This window comes from Hyla sarda, chromosome 5 (assembly GCF_029499605.1).
Source record: "Hyla sarda isolate aHylSar1 chromosome 5, aHylSar1.hap1, whole genome shotgun sequence".
NCBI lineage: Eukaryota > Metazoa > Chordata > Amphibia > Anura > Hylidae > Hyla > Hyla sarda.
In genome coordinates this window covers 70278858-70303654 of record NC_079193.1, presented here as the reverse complement: position 1 = coordinate 70303654, position 24797 = coordinate 70278858, and the positions used below count along the sequence as shown (strand labels likewise).

Here is a 24797-nt window from a genome sequence, read left to right as displayed (position 1 = left end):
TTCTGCTTATTGACAATGCAGTTATTTTTATTTTAAAGTAAAGCACATTTTTGTGTCCCCCGTAAAAACCACGCTGTCAACTACTGAGACGTACTGACAGCAGGCCCATTGAGCTTCATTGTCCAAATAAAGTCAATGTGGGAGTTTAGCTCAGTAGAGATGAGCAGTGGTGTTGATAAGGTTGGTGTCACCCGATGCGATAGAAAATGGTGTCACCCCATACCTACTCCCCCCCCCCCCCTCCCCAGTAAGTTTTTAGGCTGAGATAGAGCAGTGTGAAAAATTCCAGTATAATAATCAAATATACCAATTGCCAAAGAATGGGAAAGCGCTAAAAAAGGTTTCACCAATTAAAACTACAGCTCCCAGTATGACCTAAGCAGTGGTGAGGCTGGGAGAAGGCACGGGGCTGTCATAAGGCAAACCATGCGTCCGCTTGAGGGTGCATGGACTCGCAGCTGATGGGGGCGGAAAAATGAAGACTTTTTTTTTATACTAAGACCCCCACCTGTGCGCCGCACAGCAGAGGTCACTGCCTCCACTTCACCCTCTCTGGTGTTATTGCTGCGGCCCACCGAGATTCCCTTGCGGCACCACTGTCACTTCAGGCTGCCCTGAGGAGGTGGGGGGGGGGGTTCCGGTGTGTCGGAATTATCACAGTGTTATCTGTTGTGTTACATAGGACTGCAGGTCACATCTACTACATTATCTGTACTCAGGGAGTTATCACTGTGCTATCTGTGGTGTTACATAGGACTGCAGGTCACATCTATACATTATCTGTACTCAGAGAGTTATCACTGTGTTATCTATAGTGTTACATAGGACTGCAGGTCACATCTACTCCATTATATGTACTCAGAGTTATCACTGTGTTATCTGTGGTGTTACATAGGAAATAATTTAAAGAAACATGTATGGAAGGGAGGTGGGGGCGCAGGGTGGACTGCAGGTTTGGTGAGGGGGGCACCTAAATGGAGCTTCGCTTGTGTAGGCAGAAATCCTTGCACCGGCCATGGCTGGGAGTTGTAGTCTTACTCATCACAACTGCAGAACTTACAAGTGACTACAGCTCTGATGGGACATAATGAGGAAAATACACAATAATATCAGTGACTACAGGTGACTTCTCTATAGTCTTTCCTTATGCACCCTCATCATACGTAAGGAGGATCATCCTCCTGCCAGTGGCACCCCCATCATCCAGGATGGTGGGAGTGCTACTGGCAGAAGGATGATCCTCCCAATGGATTATGAGGGTGCTACGGCCAGGATGATGGGGGTGCTACATCTGCAGGAGCATCCTCCTGCCAGTAGCACCCCCATCATCCTGGAGGATGATCTGCTGATGGATGATGGGGGTGCAGCACCCCCATCATTCATCAGTAGCACACTCATCATACATAAGGAGGATCATCCTCCTGCCAGAGGCACCCCCCCATCATCCAGGAGGATGATCCTGCTGATGGATGATGGGGGTGCTACTCACAAGAGGATGATCCTGCTGATGGATGATGGGGGTGCAGCACCCCCATAATTCATCAGTAGCACCCCCATCATACATAAGGAGGATCATCCTCCTGGCAATGGCACCCCCCAGAGCCTCTCAGCACCCCCTTTCTCCCTGTTAGTACCTTACAAGGGTCAGATGCACCCAGTCTCCCTTGTGCTGGCTTTCTTCTGTTGAACTTCTGAATGACCTGAACTTCTAAATGACCTGAACTTCTAAATGATCGGCACTCTGTCGGGTCCACCTTTTATCCCTATCCTGGCAGGTGAAGACCGGGTGGGGGGATTGCTTCTCGCAGACATGTTGTCTGGGGTGCTGGTCGCCAGCGTGCCGCCAGACTGCTAAGCAGGAGGACCAGGGCTGGAGGGGGGCCGTGGGGATTGCACCGCCTGACAGCCTAGGTGGCGGGGTGCTGGTCGCAGCCACGCACGTGCCGCTGGTGGGGGGGGGGGGTGCTGTGGTTCCGCGACGCTGGTGAGGACGTGAGGATGGCAGGTGGTGCACATGCAGCCGCGCATATGAGGACCTGGGGGTGGGGGGGGGGCAGGGCCGGCCCAAGGCATTGTGCTGCCTGGGTCCAAGAATGAAATGCTGCCCCCCCCCCCCCCCCCAAAACAAAAAAAAAAAAGCACAAACACGCATGTGTATATGTATATATATATAACAGTTTACCTCATAGCTCCCCCCCAATACAGTGACCATATGGAGGTATATACCATCTGTACACAGGATATATATACCATGTAAGTGATTATAAACAGCACCATTTAGAGGTATATACCAGCAGTATACAGATCTGTATACCATAGTATAAGTGATTGCAATTGCATTTAGGAACTCACAGTTACATGTTTTCTGATCAGCGTTGTCCTCTTTTCTTTTCTTCTCCATCCGGGTCAAGCCGCCATGATGTCTTCTTCCAGACAAAACTTCATTTCTTCCGCATCTGCGGGATAAACATGTTAGACTTTGCATTTTTCCAGCGGTGGAGTCGGTTGGTACTGGCGGGCGTGTGCACATGAGGACCGGGGGGGTGGGGGGTGAATGTGGAGTTGGTACTGGCGGGCGTGTGCACATGAGGACCCGGGGGGGGGGGGGTCCTCATGTGCAAACATAGGACTGCAGGTCAGCAATAACACCACCCCGGGGGGGACCGGGGGGGGGGGGGGGGGTCACTCATATCAGCTAGTGACATACATTTGGAAAAATATACATTTAGGGGCTGAACACATTTATTTTGTAGCGCATGTCTGTATATGCTTTTCATTCCAACAAAATAAATGTATCCATTTGGAAAAGGGGCAGATTGCATCACTATTTAAGTACACTGGCAACCTTTTTAACAGGTTGATGACGGATATGCTGAACGTACAGGGAAAACTTGGTATTACCTTAAGCCTCATTGGGGCTTATTTACTATTGTGGCAAAACATAGGGAAAAGTTTGTAAATACCGTCGAAAAACACAAAGAACACAAAGAAAACTATACTCCATTTTTAGTACATCATCCCCATTGTGTTACATTTTTTTCAGGGCTCAGGTATAGGTCCACCTATTCTGCAGCAGAGAACCAGCTGTGAAAAAAGAACATTGGGGAAGATTTATCAAAACCTGTGCAGAGTAAAAGTTGCTTAGTTGCCTATAGCAACCAATCAGATTGCTTCTTTCATTTTTCACAGGCCTTCCTAAATGTGAAAGAAGTGATCTGACTGGTTGCTATGGGCAAGTTTTCCTCTGAACAGGTTTTGATAAATCTCCCCCATTTAGGGTAGGGTCACAGGTAGTGTATCCTCCAGAGATTCTTCTATGATCAGACATACAGAGCTACCCCACAGCAGCCCTGTGTGTGCACTAAGGTGGGCCTGCACATCACTGTCACCTCAGCACGCTGGGCCCGTCTCCAAACCTTACTGCACAGACAATGCTGCTTTGGGGTAGCCCTGTGTTTTTGCTCATAGCAGAATTCGCAGACGATTTCCCGCAGTGTGAAATACGCTCAGATGCGCTGTGTGTAACCCTACCCCAAGTATGCTGATTTTGTTACCCATTGACTTAAATCAAAATTCTCGGCAGAATATCTGTTGTATTTACACATACACAAAATCCGCTATACCGATTTGAAGTTGTATATTCTGCAGTTTTCAGGTTGTAAAATCCCCAACTGCGAATTTTACAAGGCATCTGAAAAATGTGCAGCTGCAGATTTTACAACTGTAGATCTGCAACTTTGAGGGAAATCTGTCACCATTGTCACCTGCAATACCTGTCGGTTCAGACAGGTAGTGAAGGAGACACTGATGATAACGATACTTACCTGTCCCCACTCTGGCTCTCCCGCTATCTTTCTCCATATGTTCTGTACTGGAGCTAACTTGGAGCATGGGCGGAGCTTCCTGACATCACCGCTGCTGCTTCTCTGCTGGGTCCCGCTGCTGTTTGGAAGCTCTGCCCTTGCTCTATGTCGGCCCTAGAATGGAAGATATGGAGGAAGATAGCGGGAGAACCAAAGAACAAAGCGGGGACAGAAAGGTATCATTATCATCAGTGTCACCTGCACTACCTGTATGACTGGAGTGAACCGCAGCCTCCGGTCGGCTGTTTTTTCGGCCGTATGCGGTTTTCCGACCGCAGGCAAAAACTTGGTCGACCACGTTTTTGCCTGCGGTCGGGAAACCGCATACGGCTGAAAAAGCAGCCGACCGGAGGCTGCGGTTCACTCCAATCGGCTCATAGACATACATTAACTACGGTTCCCGCATATGGCTGAGTGCGGGCGCTGCAATTAAGCCCCACCCACCCCTCCTCCCAGCCTTCCATGTCCTTATATCTACTGGACGCTGGGTAAAAGGAAATTATACTTATTTACTCTATGTCTTAGAGATCAGCTTCTGACACTACCATTTAAGGTGGGGAACTGTTGTTTGGTCTCTCATAGGCTGTGCTAGAAGCTCTCCCTGCATATAGCTTTACTTGAAGTCCGGCAAGAGTACAAAATTACCGTATTTTCCGGCATATAAGACGACTTTTTAACCCAGGAAAATCTTCTCAAAAGTCAGGGGTCGTCTTATGGGGCGGGTGCTGCAGTCTAATTTTTTTATGTATTCCGCTAATTCACGGCCATATATATATATACCTCCTGCAGCTTACCTTATATATATTTACACCTGTTTGCATACCCACAATCCGAGCGCTTCTCGCAGTGACTCAGTCCCACCCCGCCTCCTGCAGCATGATTGGGCACATCACACCATGTGAGCAGGACACCTAGCAATGCGCCATTGGTTACCGGAGAGCCGAAGTGGGCTTGAGTTTATACATCTACAGCGCTGCCTAGCACCAATTGGTACATCCAGATATGGCGTGGGCTCCCAACTCGAGCACGCGTCATACTGGCCGGCCCCCAGCTGTTTCCTGTAGCTGGGGGGCGGCGTTAATAGCCGACATGCGGCAATCGCCGTGGCCGGCTTTTGACATTTTAGATCGTCGCTGTCAAAGGTGACAGCGGCATCTAAAGGTGCCTTTATCACGTCCCTGGTGGTCCAGTAGGGTGGATCGCCCCCCTACAGCGTGATTGCGGGGTGGTGATCCACTGCTGAGGTAGCTCGAGGGCTTACCTCTCCTTCCATGTGGGCTCCTGTGCTGAGAATGATAATGCCTAGCAGGACCAGGCTTTATAAATCTAGCGCAGAGCACACCGATCAGTGTGGTTTTATGGAATCACATTGATCTGTATGAGGAATCAAATGTTTCCTCCTAAAAGTCCTCTAAGGGGACAAAAAGTGTAAAAAGTTTTAGAAAAAGATTAACCCCTTCCCGACTCAGGACGTACCGGTATGTCCTGGGTCCTCTCCCTTTCTATAACTTGGGGCCAGGTTAGCTCAGTGGGCTGTTCGGGACCGCCACAGCGAAATTGTGGTGTCCCGAACAGCTGGAGGAACATGAGGAGGGTGCCATACCTTCCTCCTCAGTGTCCGATCGCCCAATGACTATTAAAAGAATCACCCCCCTTTTCCCATAAAAAAAAAATAAAACATATGTGTAAATAAACAAAAAATAAACATATGTGGTATCGCCGCATGCGGAAATGTCCGGATTATAGAAATATATTGTTAATTAAGCCGCACGGTCAATGGCATACGAAAGTGCAAAAACGGAAAAACCTCAGGTCACGAAGGGGTTAAAAACACACATTAACCCCTTCCTTATTAAAAGTTTAAATCACCCTCCTTTTCCCAAATTCCATAAAAAAATATATAAACTTAATAAAAATAAACATATGTGGTAACGATAAAAACTTCTAATCACGGCGTAAAATATGAGCCATCATACCACCCCATATGTGAAAAAATAAAATTATAGGGGTCAGAATGACACTTTTAAATGTATTAATTTTTGTGCATGCAGTTATGATTTTTTTTCCAAAAGCACAACAAAATCAAACCTATATAAGTAGGGTATCAGTTTAATCGTTATTATACAAAATACATTTCTGTTATTTATCTCTTCTGATCTGGATGCAAACAATTAATTGTTGGAGATCACTGATATTCAACAGTCAACACCCTATCCCTTATTAATTTTATTTTTTTTCGGTGGGGGAGGGGGGGGGAACTATGTGGCTTTACAAAATTGTGTGAGCTCTGAATAACTCATTGCCTTCTTACAGGCACTACTTCATGGAACCCACTAGGTGGTGCCATTATCCTTCCTAAATAGTTCTATTAACGTAATTCCGGGGATTAGGTAAAAGGAGTAGCCCACAGGGCTACGCTGTTTGGGAAACTCCTCGCTTTGCTTTTTACTTTCTAAACCACTTTCGGCAGCTGCAAACAGGCTGGAGGAGCTGGAAACATGAAAGAAACAATATGGGAGATTCTCTTTAACCACTTATTATTCAAAGACTGTAAAATCCCTACAGAATAGAGAGAAACCAAGCTTTACCGGAATCTTTTCTTTTGCGCATCCAAGTGCTCATTATCAGCATAAAAAGTCTACTTCTCTGCCTTATGCAAGATCACTCTCCCTTCATCTTTCACCTAGGTGAGGACCAATACAGGATCCAGAAACTCTCAACTAGACATTTCGGAGGTAACTCTTATGTAATCCCTGGCCAAAGACTTTAAAGAAATTGCCCATAAAACCTCTCATTGTGAAGACAATAAAGAAGACTTTAAAAATGCCAACATTCTGGTAGATTCCCATAACCACTTGGATGATGAAGTAACTTTAATAAAACTGAAAAAAGCTGACCTAGAAGATAGGTTTCCCCAAACCAATAAAGGATTTTGGGGTATTCTAAAAACAGTTGCATCATCACAGCTGGGGGAATTTCTTGTGATCTATTTTTGGTCAGTGTTGATCAATCGCAGTGATCAGAGGGAGAACCCCTCCCTCTACTGCACCATGAAAATAGTTGCTGTCTCTGACTGCGCCAATCACTGTTAGTTTATGGGTGACCAGAGCCCAGTTTCCCTTGCTGAGCTGTGATTGGTTGGTAAAAATTGACCAGCCAATCACAGTAATCGCGATTACAGAGGGAGTGCAGATCCCTCTAAGCGACAGGTAAGAACAGCAGCTATCTTTACCTGATCACTGTGTGGGTGGACGAGGGGTTATCCAGGATTAGAAAAACAGAAAAAAAGCATGATATCTGTCCTCAAGCTGTGTGTGGTATTGCAGCAGAGTTCTATTGTAGTAGATCAGGGGTTTTAAACTGGTGGCCCTCCAGATGTCGCAAAACCTTAACTCCCAGCATTACCCACAGCCATTGGCTGCAGCAAATGGCTGTCTGGCCATGCTGGGAGTTGAAGTTTTGCAATATCTGGAGGGCCACCAGTTTGAGACCCCTATAGTAGATGGAGCCAAGATGTACTACCACACACGACCTGAGGACCGGTGTGGAGCTGTGAATTAGTGAAAATTTAGTTTTTTCGATTCTTGAATATCCCTGTGTCGTACATGTAAGGACCAGCGCACTAAGGCTCAGGTGGTTGCCAAGAAGTTAAAACCTGCATTGTAGGTCAATTTCTATGCAGATTTTTCTGAAACGTGTGGATATGATGTATTAAGATCTCATCCAGTTTCAACCTGCAAAATTTTTTTTTTTAATCATCCTGGTATCAGCTGGAGAGGGGAGGTGATGAAAGGGTGTGCAGGCGAGAGGGGGTGAGGATGTGGAGGAGGGGGTTGCGCAGGTGAGGGGGGGGGTGATGTGGAAGAGGTGAGAGGGGGGTTGATGATGTGGAAGAGGTGAGAGGGGGGGGTGATGATGTGGAGGAGGTGAGAGGGGGGGTGATGATGTGGGGGGATGAGAGGGGGTGATGATGTGGAGGAGGTGAGGGGGGGTGATGATGTGGAGGAGGTGGGGGGGTGATGATGGGGAGAAGGTGAGAGGGGGGTGATGATGTGGAGGAGGTGAGGGGGGTGATGATGTGGAGGAGGTGAGGGGGGGTGATGATGTGGAGGAGGTGGGGGGGTGATGATGGGGAGAAGGTGAGAGGGGGGTGATGATGTGGAGGAGGTGAGGGGGGTGATGATGTGGAGGAGGTGAGGGGGGGTGATGATGTGGAGGAGGTGGGGGGGTGATGATGGGGAGAAGGTGAGAGGGGGGTGATGATGTGGAGGAGGTGAGGGGGGTGATGATGTTGAGGAGGTGAGGGGGGGTGATGATGTGGAGGAGGTGAGAGGGGGGTGATGATGTGGAAGAGGTGAGAGGGGGGTGATGATGTGGAGGAGGTGAGAGGGGGGGTGATGATGTGGAGGAGGTGAGGGGGAGTGATGATGTGGAGGAGGTGAGAGGGGGGGTGATGATGTGGAGGAGGTGAGAGGGGGGTGATGATGTGGAGGAGGTGAGAGGGGGGGTGATGATGGGGAGAAGGTGAGAGGGGGGTGATGATGTGGAGGAGGTGAGGGGGGTGATGATGTGGAGGAGGTTAGGGGGGGTAATGATGTGGAGGAGGTTAGGGGGGGTGATGATGTGGAGGAGGTGAGAGGGGGGGTGATGTGGAGGGATGAGAGGGGGGGTGCTGATGTGGAGGAGGTGAGGGGGGGTGTAATGATGTGGAAGAGGTGAGAGGGGAGGGGTGATGAAGGGGAGGAGGTGAGGGGGGGGTGATCATGGGGAGGAGGTGAGAGGGGGGTGATGACGTGTGCAGGTGAGAGGGTGATGATGTGGAGGAGGTGAGGGGGGTGCAGGTGAGAGGGGGGTGATGTGGAGGTGAGGGGGTGATGTGGAGGTGATGTGAAGGTGGGTTTAGATGAGAGGGGGGTGATGATGTGGACTAAATGTGGGGTGTGTGTGCAGGTGAGGACGGGGTGATGATGTGGAGGAAATGTGGGGTGTGTGCAGGTGATGATGTGGAGGAGTAGTGGTTACTTCTCTACCTGGCTACCTAGCCAATGACCTGTTTGGCTATTTCCCTACCTGGCAACCTACCTAGTTACCTGCCTGGCTACTTCCCTACCTGGCAACCTACCTAGTTACCTTCCTGGCTATTTCCCTACCTCGTTGCCTACCAACCTAACTAGCTACCTATATCCAAAGAAAATCGCAGCACAAGTATAAAGTGCAATTCAGTGGAGTTTATTCCAAACAGTGTTACAGAGCAGGCTACGATTCGTCGCTTCTAGTGCTTGACAAAGGCGAAGACAGGTCACTGAAACGCAGCCTGCTGTGTAACACTGTTTGGAATAGAATAAACTCCACTGAATTCTGCACTTCTTTGGACTGCACTGGAAAAACGCAGAAACTAAGATGTTTGTCTTGCAGATGCTGCAGTGGTGGGTTTTGGCTGGAAGAAGTTGTCATGTCAGTCTGAGCCAGATGGAGAACACAAGGAAAGAAGATGATGCCGACCATAAAAGAATTGTGAGTCAGTTAATGTAACTGTATGTATATCATTGTGCAACACGACTGGGTCTGTATTATGTGTGTGTGTGTGTGTGTGTGGTGGGGGTCTGTATTATGGAGGGATCTGATTCTGGGGTCTGTATTATGGTGGATGGTGATTCTGGGGTCTGTATTATGGTGGGGTCTGATTCTAGGGTCTTTATTATGGTGGAGGTCTGATTCTGGGGTCTGTATTATGGTGGAGACTGATTCTGGGGTCTGTATTATGGTGGGGTCTTATTCTGGGGTCTCTATTATGGTGGGGTCTGATTCTGGGGTCTGTATTATGGTGGGTGGTGATTCTGGGGTCTGTATTATGGTGGGTGGTGATTCTGGGGTGTGTATTATGGTGGGTGGTGATTCTGGGGTCTGTATTATGGTGGGGTCTGATTCTAGGGTCTGTATTATGGTGGGTGTTGATTCTGGGGTCAGTGTTATGATGGGATCTGATTCTGGGGTCTGTATCATGATGGGATCTGATTCTGGGGTCTGTATTATGATGGGATCTGATTCTGGGGTCTGTATTTTGATGGGGTCTTATTCTGGGGTTTCTATTATAGTGGGGTCTGAATTATGGTGGGTAGTGCTACTGGGGTCAGTGTTATGATGGGATCTGATTCTGGGGTCTGTATCATGATGGGATCTGATTCTGGGGTCTGTATTATGATGGGATCTGATTCTGGGGTCTATATCATGATGAGGTCCGATTCTGGGGTTTGTATTATGGTGGAGACTGATTCTAGGGTCTGTATTATGGTGGGTGGTGATTCTGGGGTCTGTATTATGGTAGTGGTCTGATTATGGGGTCTGTATTGTGGTGGGGTCTGATTCTGGTGTCTCATGGTGGGGTCTGTATTATGGTGGGTGGCGATTCTGGGGTGTGTATTGTGGTGTGGACTGATTCTGGGGTTTGTATTATACAGTTCTGAGTTAAAATTGCTGTTCTCACTGTAACGTCCTTACAGCGAGAACAATATATAGGGACAATTCTGTAAAAAAAAAAACACCCTGTGACAAGCCACACCCCCGCAAGCCACACCAAGCGTCTTCGAAAACAATTTGGGCACAGCACTACCAAAAGGTTATGTGTATCATTAGAAACCTGGTAAGGCTGGGACTTTACTCCGTAATATGAATGGAAAAATACAAATGTAACATGCTCTTGTGAAAATATAAAGCTATTGCCAAACCATCTCAACTATAAATGGTGCCCACATTAGGTAACCAGTAAGTGACAGTAAGTCACCACTCTGGCAGAAGATGGTATATAATAGGCAGTCAAATTTAAGAAAGTTCAAAAAAAAATTTTTTTCCAATTCAAAAGGTTTTTATTAAGTAAATAACAAAGGAAAATACATGAATGAAAAGCAATGAGGGTACATAGGTGACCATATAGGTCCAGCTAACATAAACAATGCCCAAACGGTAGTAAATACAGAATAAGGTGGTTAGCTATTTTTAATAAAAGAGGAAGAGTTGAAAACAGGAGGAGAGTGCACAGAAGGGGCAAGAGGGAAAACAGAGTGAAGGGAGCAGGAGGGGTGCCGGGGAGGGAAGACGTGTCTCGCTGCTGCTCCTAGGGACACTGGCTAAATAGGAAGAAAAACAGCGGACCAACTGACCCAAATTGCCCCAGACTACCCCTCTAAATAGAGGAGACTGAGGGGAGTCTGCGGATACTTAAAATATATTGCGGGCATACTTATTGAAGGAGTGGCGAGCCTCCAAACATACTGCCACCACGCTGCCTGGAGAGCGCGGCTTCCCTGGAGGAAAGCCCTAGGTGTCTGAGGCCGCAAATCCTAACAACCACGGGACTTCTACCTCCAAACTTCACTCACTGGGGGACATGTATCAAAGATTTTACCCCTGTTTTGTGTGCATTTTTTGGCGCAAAATTTTGCGCAAGCGCTTTTTTTCCCCCATTTTTTGCGCACGTTTTGGTAGAGCATGTCCTCCAGATGTGGCTGAATCAGGGTACCTTGGAGTGACATCTATAGTACACATGGATTTATTACCTGCGTTCTTTTCCTTTGCACCAAAAATTTTGACGCACGTGCGTCTTTTTCCCAGCAAATATAAGCCAACTTTAATTGCACGTAGCGAAATCCTTTCTATTTCTGAAGGAAAGTTCTACTAAGGAACCACCAGAATGTTATAACTTTCCTATCTCAATTCCTCCTTTGGTTTGCTTTATATTGCTTTTTACTCCTTGGTTATTCCAAAGCACTTTTAAAATAATTTGCATATAGAATATTTGTTTACAGTTCAGTTATTGATTAGATCACTTGTATATTGGTATTATTATTTTATGATCCAACAATTTAATACATTTACATAGGAAATGTTTGATAACTTATCATTGAACAAGCTCCGTCACATTAAAATCGCTTTGTAATCCACTTAACACTGTAGATCATTCTCCTTTTATTTTTAAAATTTACTGCTTTCCGTTATACTTTTCCCCAGCGCCCGGTAAGATGGTGGCTATCACTGATAGCCAGCCATCTTACCATGTGACCATCTGGGCAAGCTGGGAGTTGTAGTTTTGCAACATCTGGAGGGCCACAGTTTGGAGACCACTGTATAATGGTTTCCAATCTGTGCTCTTCCAGATGTTCCAAAATTACAAATCTCAGCATGCCCACTCTGTTGAGGCATGCTGGGAGTTGTAGTTCTATAACATCTGGAAGACCACAGATTGGAGACCATTATACAGTGGTCTACAAACTGTGGACCTCCAGCTGTTGCAAAACTACAACTCCCAGCATGCCCAGACTGCCCAAGCATGCTGGGAGTTGTAGTTCGTCAACATCTGACCCTTCAGATATTGCCGAAATACAACTTCCAGCATGTCTGGCCATGCTGGGAATTATAGTTTTGCAACAGCTGGAGGCACACTAGTTGGGAAACATTGTTCATTTCCTAACTCTTTTTCCCAACCCGTGTGCCTCCAGCTGTGCCTCCAAACTATAACGCCCAGCATGCACTGACAGACCATGCATGCTGGGAATTGAAGTTGTGCAACAGCTGGAGGCACACTGGTTTGGAAACACTAAGTTAAGTAAAAAACTTTCAAGTATTTTGCAACCAGTGTGCCTTCAGCTGTTGCATAACTACAACCCTCAGCATGCACGGACTGCCAAAGGGCAAGCTGGGGGTTGTAGCAGTATGCCTCCAGCTGTTGCATAACTACAAGTTCCAGCATGTCCTTCTGCTGTCACTGCATGCTGAGATTTGAAGTTTTTGCAATAGCTGAAGGCACACTGGTTGTGAAACACTGAGTCTGTTTCCGTGTTTCGCAACCAGTGTGCCTACAGCTGTTGCAAAACTACAACTCCCAGCATGCACGGACAGCCAAAGGGCATGCTCGGAGTTGTAGTTTTGCAACAGCTGGATGTTTCCCCCCCCCCCTCCCTCCAATGTGAATGGACAGGGTACACTCACATGGGCGGAGGTTTACAGGGAGTGCTGCAAGATTGAGATGCAGCAAACTCCCTGTCAACCCCCGCCCGTGTGACTGTACCCTAAAAACACTACACTACACTTAAATAAAATAAGTAAAAAACACTATATATACACATACCGCTACACAGCCCCCCTCCCCAATAAATATGAACATCATCTGGTACGGCACTGTTTCCAAAATGGAGCCTCCAGCTGTTGCAAAACAACAACTCCCAGTATTGCCGAACAGCCATTGTCCAGGCATGTTGGGAGTTTTGCAACAGCTGGAGGCACCCTGTTTGGGAAACACTGGCATAGAATACCCCTATGTTCACCCCTATGCAAAACCCTAATTTAGGCCTCAAATGCGCATGGCGCTCTCACTTTGGAGCCCTGTCGTATTTCAAGGCAACATTTTAGGGTCACATATGGGGTATCGCCGTACTCGGGAGAAATTGCCTTACAGATTTTGGGGGCCTTTTTCTCCTTTTACCCATTATGAAAAAGAACAGTCTACACCAGTATGTTAGTGTATAAAAATAAAATTATTTACACTGACATGCAGGTGTTGCCGCATAGTTTACATTTTCATAAGAGGTAAATGGGAAGAAAAAAAAAAAATTTGGGGACACAATTTAGCCAGAGTACGGAGATACCACATATGTGGGCGCAGAGTGCTCTGTGGGCGCACAACAAGGCCCATAAGGTAGAGTGCACCATGTACATTTGAGGTGATTTGCACAGGGGTGTCACAGATGTTAAATGAAGAATAAGGACATTGGTATAATTGATGTGTTATAATTGGTTGCAAAAAGTGGTATTATTGTGAGATTAAAACTCTACATAATGAAAAAAAAAAATTCTAAAACTAATAACGAGGACACATTTACTGTTTAGGTGCAGATACACTGCAGACAAAGCTCCTACTAAATAGAGCTGCGGTGTAAATTTATGCTCTGAGGAGAATTCTAAATTTAAACGCAATTCAAGAAAGTAGCTGCGCAAGAATGATAAATTTAACGCAGCTGCGCCAAATTTAGACAACAGGCAGAGGGGTAAAAAAACTTCTATTATACACTGGAAATGATACATGTCCCCCACTGTGAGTAGACAGGCGGCTACAATAGAACTGTTCCCCGTTTTTCAGTGTGGGCTCCCGACCTTCTCTCAGGTGTCCTCCGCTGCCCTTGCTGCTGCTGCTGAGCAGCACAGGCATACAAGTTAAAGCAGGGGCGAGGGGAACCTGTTAATGTAGCTGGCGGTGTGCAGGCCTGCCTTGCTGTGCCCCGGACACTGCTAGAGAGAGGAGTAGCAGTAAATAACCATATCTGGAAAGAGCTGCAAAGATAGTGATTCCCCCACATCCCTCTGTGAGGCTGCAACAAATTACTCAGTGTGACTTCTATACAAGGCCGCCTTCTCTCTGAGCAGCTGAGGTGCCTCGCTCCTAACTAGTGCATTATACACCCCTATGTATCTGTCACAGTGCACGGTCCCTGGGTTCACCGACCAACATATTGAAGCATATTGAAGGGGGAAGTTACACCTACCCGCTGTCTCACTAGAGCTGCTTCATACACCGCCCGAGAGCTTCCTTCTCCCTGCTAACAAGCAAGCCCCAAACCCAGCATCAGAGGAGCACTATATCCTGCCAGTTTTACTGCACAATTGTCCAACAACTTACCCCTATCCACCTGACACAGAGAGTGCACACAAGAGAGAAGGACTTTTTACTTACTAGTAGCTTTACTCTATCCTGGATTCTACGGAATCAGAATATCCTATCTTGAGTTACACTATACCTCAGATAACATCGAGCTTCTCTTTGCCTGATGCTCTGCTGCCACCTTCTGCTCAAACTCTTATATTACACTCTGCAATTTTCTCTGAGGGCAGCCTCTGGACCCCTCACCCAGCTGCACAGCCTGACACTCTACTGCCACCTTCTGCTCAAGCTCTGATACTACATTCTGCAAATATTTTAAAAAGCTGCTTGTGGGGCACTCCCCTGGCTCCACAGCCTGAAGTATCACAGACTACCTACATACCTCTGCTCCTCCCTCCCCCATCCCTTCCTATCTGGCGTGTCAGCAGCCGATAGCTGGCGTCCATCCCAATATATCCGATCCCACTGCTTTTACTGTGAAAATCAGAACAAAGGGGACCACATTTCTTCCATTATGTGCCTTTTGACAGCAATGCACTAAACTTTTCCTCACTAGTCAGAACTGTATCTAATATGTCCATGCTACTTACATCTTGTCCTCCAATTTTCTGAACTTCTCTCTTGGGAGATTGGAAATGGTCAAGATAGGACCTCCGAAACACAGAGATTCCTCAACCTCCCGTCAACAGAACAATAGCATAGAAGAATTTGTTAAGAAACACTTAAAAGGAGATAAACGAAAATCCCAACCTCTAACTTCTCCATCTGCTAAATACTCTATACCCACTTCAAGAACCTGCCCTGATACTTACTCTGACAGAAAAATGGATAACCAATCACAGTCAGGCGAACTACCGGTTTCTAGATCCTTCATGAGCGAACTAACTCCTCATTTCTGCTCTAGACCCTATCCGTCAAGACCTGTCTGAGCTCAAGCACGACATAAAACAAGTGGGCAACAGGGTGGAACAACATGAATCTACACAAAACCACCTTATTTCTTACGTAGAAGCCTCTTCTTCCTCATTCACAAAATGCCAACTCCACCTGAACAAAATTATTGAATGGATGGAAGATCAGGATAACAGAGGGAGACGAAACAACCTACGTATCAAAGGACTTCCCGAAAGTTTTGCAGTAGTCACTGATACCAACCCTCAAACAAATATTTATCAAGATACTTGGTGACTCCTACCAACAAACCATTGAAATCGAGAGAGCGCACAGAGCTTTGAGAGCCAAGCCAAGACCGCAGGAACCCCGAGGGATGTTATCTGCCGCCTCTTCAACTCTGGTGTCAGAGATGATATCCTTCGCAAGTCCAGGAACATATCTGATCTCTCCTTTGAGGACTCTCGTCTTTCCTTATACCAAGACCTAGCCCGCGTTACTTTGTCAAAGCGGAACCTCCTGAGACCTTTCAATGAATTGCTTTGCTCCAAATCAATACAATACAAGTGGTTGTTTCCTTTCGGCCTATCCTTCTCTGTGAACAGCAGAAGGTTCACCATCCGCACAAAACCTGACCTCACGGATGCACTTTCTATTTTGGAGTGGGGCGAGGTAGATGGACCAGACTGGGCTGCAGTCATGGATCTCACCGACCTTCCCTCCATCCCAACACTAACCCCATGGGAAACGGTGGGATCGGCTAAATCTCAGAAGGCTAAGAAACGTTCTGGAAAAATGACTCTGAGAAGAATTGACTTGGCGGACGGACACCTGACTTTCCTCGGACAAAATATGGGGTCATGTAGCCAAGATACTCCTCCGCTATGTTTCCTCATACAGGGGACCTAGCCTGGCACTACAAGGGGAGACTATGTTATGTCTTTTTCTTAGCACCTTTGATTTAATGTTATTCCTTTTCTAGGTGGATCTAAGTTAAGTTGCGCCGGAGCCCTGGTGAGTCTCTGGAATTCAATTAAATTCTGTTTCATGGTCCATTACCAATGGGGAATATACTAAGCTGTCACACACCCAGTTAAGTGATGGTTACTTCTCGTTGTGCTTTCTTTTATTTGTAGTCTTAGCAAAAGAGCTTACTACTAGAACTAACCTCTACATCTCCTATTACGTCCTCCTACACATTCTCCCCTCCTTCCGCTCCTCTTCTTTTCTACCTGTTTACCCGTCCACGCTTTTATCGTTTAGCTACCTCCTACTACATCTCTCTATTATACTCCTTCTGTATATCAGGTATTTCTTTTCCATCTTTACTCAGTTTCTCCTTTATATTTTTCTTACCTTCTCTTCCTACCCCCCTCCTAAGCTGGACACTATTAAGGTTTCTCCAAAATTCTTTAAAAAACAGTTCTGACTATTTGTTCAATATCACATGACTGAAAAATTGTTATTTGAACGTATTTTGCACTGTACCTTTAGGCATTACTGTGGAACTATTCCTTGGTTTCCTATTCCTGGCCGCTTTGTTATGCCTATGTTCACCAGGCAAATGTATTGTATGCAGAACATGATATTTCGCTTCCTCTTCTGTGATAAGTGATGGCTAATGGTATAATTGTTTCTTCTTATAACGTCAGGGGTTTCAACGAGCCAAGAAAGAGGGGACAACTTTTATCTCTCATCCGAAAAGACAAAGTAGATATTGCCCTGATACAGGAAACGCACTTCAGAGGCACTCACATCCCCAAGTTGCCAACCCATTTCTACGCCCAGTGGTTTCACAGCATACATCCTACTTCGGCATCTAAAAGGAGTGAGTATTGCCATACACAAAAACACTCCATACACACATACCGCCACGGTCGCTGATCTAGAGGGAAGATTTCTTTTCCTAAAAGGCTACCTGGCTGGCACACTGATAACTATAGCCAACCTGTACGCACCTAATAAACATCAAGCGGCTTGGATCATCTCCGCTGTGGATCAGCTGAAACAATTCCCTGAGGGGATTGTCCTGGTAGGAGGGGACCTTAAGGTCGCCTTAAGTCAGTTATTAGAAACCTCATCCACACGTCCACCCATCTCTTGCAGAACACTTTCAGCAATTCAAAAATCCCTATCCTCCCTTGATCTCATTGATGTGTGGCGAACCCATAACCCCACCACAAAGGACTACACCTTTTATTCACCTATACACAACTCCTCTCACAGGATAGACTAGATCTTGATTTCACACAGATTCCTTCCCCAAGCGATTTCCTCCTCTATTGGCCCTACTACACTTTCAAACCACTCCCCAATATTTGTCAACTTTTCGTTTAACAATATACCTCCCAGACATTGGACATGGACTCTTAACGAAACGTTATTAGATACCGAAGCTCACAAAGATAAGTTCACTAGCTTGCTAATAGATTATTTTGAGCGCAATGTACACAAAGATACTCCGTACCCGATTGTCTGGGAGGCCCACAAAGCCTTTATCAGAGGTGAATTTATAGCTCTAGGGTCTACACTTCTGAACTTAATTCGCTCCTATCCCAAATTTCCTCATTGGAAAGACTAAGCAAATTGTCGGATATGCGTTCTGCCCAATCCGATTTGACCAACCTCCGAAATTCCCTTAAGGATTTATTGAATATAAAGTCTGCAAAAGCTCATCAAAGGAGCTCCTTTAAATTTTATTCCCATGGCGATAGAGGTTCAAAGTTAACTACTTCCTCACTTAAAACAAGATCAGAACAAACGTTTATCACACAACTCAACACTGATTCGGGATCTGTAGCTGGCTATATTGATTCCACTACTAACACTTTCCTCCACTTTTACAACTCTTTATACAATATACCTCAACCCCCTGACACTGCAACCCTGACAACTCGCTTCCTCGATTTAATTTTGCTCCCCTCTCTCTCTCTGAGACTGATAAAGAATCCTTGACATCTCCATTCATGGAAGTTGAGGTTTCCAAAGTGCTGGCTTCCATCCCCTCGGGTAAAAGTCCGGGCCCAGATGGTCTACCAATCGCTTACCATAAAACTTTTAAAAAACCTTTACTTACCAAATTTCCTTCTCTATGGAACAGCCTTTTACAGGGCGTCCCGCTACCTCCCCAGGCGTTGGAAGCACACATTACTTTACTCCCTAAGGAGGGGAAGAGCAAACTTTACTGTGGCAACTACCGCCCCATCTCCTTATTAAATACTGATATAAAATGGTATGCCAAACTACTAGCTTTCCGAATGAAACATCTTCTGCCCCAACTTCTTGGCCCTGAACAAGTGGGTTTCGTCCAATCTAGAGAAGGCAAACATAATACTACACGCCTCCTATCCCTCATTCATTATGCACGTTGCTCCCACACTGATCTAATATTGTTAGGTACAGATGCTGAAAAAGCGTTCGTCCGAGTTTCCTGGTCCTTTATGACAGCCATACTGCAGAAGTTTAATTTCCCCCCAGAGTTTATATCTGCCATTAACGCCCTGTACTCGTGCCCTTTAGCTCGTTTACGCATTAATGGCACACTGTCCCAACATTTTTCCATTACAAACGGAATGCGCCAGGGATGCCCGCTTTCCCCTTCCCTTTTCTTCCTCACAATAGAGGCCTTAATACAAAAAAATCAGACAACCATACAAGGTCTGCAGCTAGGGGGCTTCATGCACAAAACTGCCGATTTCGCAGACCTGCTCTTAATCATCACCAATCCATCAGTGGCACTCCCCAAGGTGTTAGATATCTTTATGGAATATGGACATCTCTCTAACTTCAAAGTCAACTTTAACAAATCTGAAATCTTAAATGTTTCTGTGCCAGAAGAAAAAGTACCCCCACTAAAACTGTTGGCCCCTTTCCGCTGGCCGGTCAATCATATGAAATTTCCTAGGTGTCCTCCTGACTAGGAATCCATCAGCCATATTTTTGGAAAATTACGTCCCATTGCTGAATAAAATAAAACAACAGCTAGCAAATTTCAGGCTCCCTATGACTACCTGGCTGGGCAGAAAAAACTATCTAAAAACCTATATAGTCCCTCAAATTCTAGATGTTCTGCAAACTTTACCAATTATGGTCCCTACCTCCTTTTTTAGCGCCCTCCGCAAGGAATTCAATAGATTCCTTTGGTCCAGTAAGAAACCAAGACTACCTCATAGGCTTCTGATCCTTAAACCTTCACAAGGGGGGATGGGCCTTCCGGATCTATGCAAATACTACCAAGCCATACATCTTTCAAGGTGGCTGGATCTAGCCCGACAATCTCCCAGGCCTTTATATGCGGAGACTGAGTGGTGCCTCATGAATAACACTTCCAGGGGAGCGATCTGATCATCCCTTTTCAGCAGCCCCTTGAGAAATTCTCTTAACCCCTTAACGAAGGGCACATCCAGGTTTATCTTAATTATTTGGCCTCAGAGGCGAGGGCAACCAAAATATCCCCGCTAGCTCCCCTTTCTGATTTGCCCCACTATTTAAATTTAGAGGGTGACCACAGACACATGGGCATGCTTTGACAATTTCCTCATTAAAGACCTTTATACCGTTGAGAATGATGACCCTGCAAATTTATTACCCAGCATGTCCCGCATGGAACTACATTTCTTAACACGCCTTAGCTTAAGACAGACTACTAGACAATTTCGGAGGCTTCTCCCTAAGATACCCCCTCTTTCTTGGCTCGATAAATACTATGTACATCCGACACTTCCTAAGGGTATTATCTCACATTTATATGCGGAGCTACTTATTTCTTCTTCGCCTGTGACACCTAGTTATTTGCTTACATGGAGTACGGAACTGAATGCTACTTTTTCTAAAGATGAAGTTAAAATAATTTTTATCACGTTCTCATGGTTTCTCTAGATGTGTCAGAATACAAGAAAATTCCCTCAAGCTACTGACTAGGTGGTATCGCACTCCTGAATGGCTTTATCGTATTAATCTTGTTAGTAATAACCTGTGTTGGCGCTGTAATGCAGAAACTGGCTCCTTATCGCATATTTGGTTATACTGTTCTAGGCTTAAGCACTTCTGGGATGGAGTTCTGAAACATATAGAGTTGATGACTAAAGTTTAAATTCCTTTCACGCACCTCTTCTCCTCCTCTGGGCCCCTCATCCTGCTTTCCCACCAAAAAAGAAGACCTGGCAACCACGCTACTAACCGCTGCTAAGCTCTTGATTCCTTTCCTCTGACGACAAACTGAACCCCCCACTCTAACTTCCTGGTACACGAAAATTGACTATATATACCGCATGAAGGAGTTAGTCAGCTGGGAGTTGAGGAGACATGATGCCTTCGTCGTTACCTGGTCTCCGTGGAGACAGTTTCGCTCTTCGCTCAATGGCTCCTCTTCCCCTTGAAGGCAGGTACACACTTTAATTGGAACTCTTGCCATATCACATATTGGCCCTCCCTGATCCTCTAGATATACAGCTCACAAGCGTCCGTCACCTCTCCGGATATGATTTACTAGATTTCACCCATACCCTTCTCACGATTGTCCCCTCCTGAAGTCCTAAAATTACTAATGGCCTACACTATTTCTTTGAATGTTCTGCAGCAGTTATACGATACCAAATGTAATAACCATTGCCTGGCTTGTATATAGTTAATCTTGTTTTTTTACCCTTTTCCCCCTCTCTTGTCTCTCCCCCCCCCTTTCCACATAATTATCCCTCCTTCCTACCCCCCCCCCATATATCTGAGTACACCATATCCAGATTTGACCTGATACTGTGACGTTTCAAAATCTGATGTTAATCCTAGGTCGGTATTGACCTATAGCTACTAAACAGACAGCAGGAATTCTCCTTTCATAGCCTATGCTATCATATCGGATGTGAAGTAGTGTCATTGACATTGTGGGTGATCTGACATATTTTTGGCTGTCAACATACTCCTTATTGTACTGTACCCTCCTCCCTTTACTTTTCTGTACCCTACGTTCTACTAATGAAAATGTTTAATAAAAAAGAGATTTGATAAAAAAAGAAGGGAACAGGAGGGGAAAAACATGGACAATGAGAGAGCAGCCCAATGGAGCAAATAAGAATAGAAAGTAAGGGTTGGAGAGTGAAGGGAAATCAGGAGGCATCACGGAACAGCTGAAGGCTACACTAAAAGCTATTCCAAAAGGTAGAAAGGAAATAGCAGAAGGAGTGGAAAGGCAAAAGAACAGGGAGTGTAGAAGCGACAGTAAGAAAGAAAGGGGAAGGAGGTGGGAGAAAGCTAGGAGGTTACCCGGTGGCCGCACTAAGGGAGGAAGACCCAGAGCGAAAGGTATCCGAAGAACAGAAACTAGACCAGGGCATACAAGTGGAGGCATAACGAGACACTTCAGAGGAGGACACAGCCAGTAGTTCTTCCATGCGTTGAGCAGAGGCTATTTCAGCAACCCACTCATCTACAGTAGCGGCTTCTGGTGAGCGCCAATGCCGCAGGATTACCGTTTTCACCGCCTGTAGGAGATGTCGTAGAAGTGAACGTTTAAATTTAGGAGCAAACATGGGGAACATAAACAACAGGACCGCCCCTGGGTCATGGGGAATGTAGACGCCAGACACTGTTTGCATGATGGACAGAATTGAGTGCCAGAAAGAGGAGAAAGCTGGACAACTCCACCAGATATGAATCATCGTGCCCTCGGCAGTTCCGCATCTCTAGCAGGAAGCAGGGATGGCACACGGTACCAACAGGAGAGAATTTTGAAACTGGTCTCCTTGGCCTTGGTGGCCATTACCGACTTATGAGTCAGGTAAAAACAGCGAGACCATTGCTCTGGAGTATATTGATGGCCGAGTTCAGCTTCCCACGCCCCACAATAGGACGGGAGTGCTTGTGACCTGGAGGAGAGCAAAAGGGAATACAGGTGGGAAACTGAATGCAGAGGGCAGGACGAGGCCAAGCAAAGGCGCTCAAAGGGGGTCATTGAACGAGTGGCAGGGAGGGTACCACATAAAGTTAAAGGGCTTCAGTTGCAGATATTCAAAGACAGCACGTCGGGAGACCGGCCAGGATTCCCGAAGGGATTCTAGAGGCTTAAGGATCCCCTCGGCCAGGACATGACATAGGCGCATGGGTTTGGAAAGGGAAGCGCCTAGGAAGCAGCCCTCCGAGGACCAGCCGGGAGGGAAATCAGGATGGTCAGAGATGGGGAGTAGAGGGCCCGAACGGTCCACTAGGGAGCTCCCTCTGCTCGCTGAATATATGGAGGCCAGGGTATGCTTGGTGGAGAAGGAGAGCGGAATGGAATATGAGAGTGGGGGGACCAGGTCCAGGGGAGTGAAGAGAGAGAACGGGGGCACAAGGCTTGGGCCAGTTTAACCCACAACTTGCGGTCGGGGTTATGAAACCAGTCCAGAATTCTACCGTGGGCGCATGCAAGATAGTAGAGTCTGCCATCTGGAAGTCCCACCCCACCCAAAAGCCTCTGGCGAGTCAGAAGGAGCCTGTTCATCATGGGACGAGAGGACGACCACACAAAAGAACCGAACCATCTCTGGAGGTGCAACCAAAACACAGAGGGAATGTGTATTGGAAGCGTTTGGAGCAAATACAACAAACGCGGCATGATCTTCATCATCAGTATGGCAATCCAACCAAACCAGGAAAACTCCCTGCGATCCCAGGCAGCTAGACTGGAGCGGATACGTGTTAGCATGGTAGAAAAATTAAAAGAAAACAAAGTGGACAAATCAGCAGGAATGACAGGTACTAAATTCCCCTGGAGGGCCAAGTGAAAGGGAAGGAGGAGCGTAGGGTTATCAGTTCCCGATCTGGCAATGAAACACCAAGTGCCTCAGATTTGGAAAAATGTATTTTAAAATTGGATGGAAGTGACAGCACCGGATGAGTGAGGTAAACCAACAGGTCATCCGCAAATGCTGAGCATTTGCATTCATGATCGCCCACCAAGAGGCCTCAAATATTAGGATCCTCACGGATGGAGGAGAGCAGGTGTTTCATTACCAGAACGTACAGGAGGGGAGAGAGGGGACAGCCCTGCCTGGTGCCGTTCCGTATTTGAAAGGGGGAGGAGAGGGAGCCATTGATTTTTAACCGAGCGGACGGGGAATTCTACAATGCCATAACTCGTGATGAAGGCAGGGCCTAGACCAGTGATGGCGAAACTTTGAGCCCGAGTGCCCGAACCGTAATGCATGCCAACTTTTTTCCCCTCAAAGTGCCAGCACAGCAATTAAATCAGAATACACATTAGGGTTGGCAGTATAGTTCCCCACATTAGGTTGGCAGTATAGTTCCCCGCACATTAGGGTTGGCTGTATAGTTCCCCCACATTTGGTGTAGTATAGTTCCCCCACATTAGGTTGGCAGTATTGTTGCCCCACATTAGGCTTGGCAGTATAGCTCCCCCCCACAAGGTTGGCAGTATAATTCCCTCCACAAGGTTGGCAGTATAGTTCCCCTCACAAGGTTGGCAGTAAAGTTCCCCCCACATTAGGTTGGCAGTAAAGTTCCCCCCCACATTAGGCAGGCAGTGTTCCCCCCACATTAGGCAGGCAGTGTTCCCCCCACATTAGGCAGGCAGTGTTCCCCCACATTAGGTGCAGGAAGTGTTTCCCCACATTAGGCACAGGCAGTGTTCCCCCACATTAGGCAGGCAGTGTTCCCCCACAGACATACAGCCTCCAGCCATATAAAGTGTATGGCTGGAGGCTGACGGAACACCGAAGATGACGTCCCGCTGGTCGCTTACCATGCACGCGTCATCCTCGGTCCTCCCCGATGCTCCGCTCTGCTTTACGGGCGCACGCACTGGATGTCCCTGCGTGCTCTACCTCCCGGCGGTCCCTGCATTTCTAAAGCTAACGTGGGACCGCAGAGAGGTAACCGGGACATCATTGTGTCCCGAAATGACCTTTCGAGACACAGGGATGTCCGGAACGTGACGAGGGCCTGTGGCCGCGTGCCCACAGAGGGGGCTCGGCATGCCATAGGTTCGCCATCACTGGCCTAGACCAATACTCTGGAGAGTTTGCAACAGGGAGGACCAGGACACACGGTCAAAGGCTTTTTCGGCATCCAACGAGAGGACCATCAGGGGGATCCGTCGTGATTGGGCATAGTGAATGAGATCAATGGATTTCAACGTGTTATCCCTGGCTTCCCTCCCCGGCACAAAGCCTACTTGGTCCAAGTGAATGAGGGAAGGGAGGATAGTGTTCAGGCGGTTGGCCAAGAGTTTGGAATATATTTTGAGGTCTACATTCAGCAGGGAGATAGGGTGACAGCTACCACAGGCTTGGGGATACTTTACTGGCCTGGGCAGAACCACAACATGTGCTAAGGTGGAGTCTGGCGGGAAGGGAGCTGTCAGGGATATAGAGTTGAAGATGATGAGCATGAGGGGAGAAAGG

At 46.7% G+C, this 24797-nt stretch overlaps 1 protein-coding gene across 3 annotated transcripts in view; it reads right to left on the bottom strand.

Annotated features, from left to right (window-relative positions):
* EXOG (exo/endonuclease G) overlaps window positions 1-24797 on the bottom strand; it is a 97608-nt gene that overhangs the window by 60185 nt on the left and 12626 nt on the right. Inside the window, exons 1-2 of one of the 3 annotated variants that reach the window (XM_056519640.1) lie at window positions 14584-14654; window positions 2353-2456 (exon numbers count right to left, since the gene is read on the bottom strand). In XM_056519640.1, coding sequence (XP_056375615.1) covers window positions 2353-2401 — 49 coding nt within the window. In that variant the 5' untranslated portion in view covers window positions 2402-2456; window positions 14584-14654. Of the gene's footprint in view, window positions 1-2352; window positions 2457-14583; window positions 14655-24797 lie in introns of those variants that run through there. The other 2 variants (XM_056519638.1, XM_056519643.1) reach the window with 2 other exon arrangements.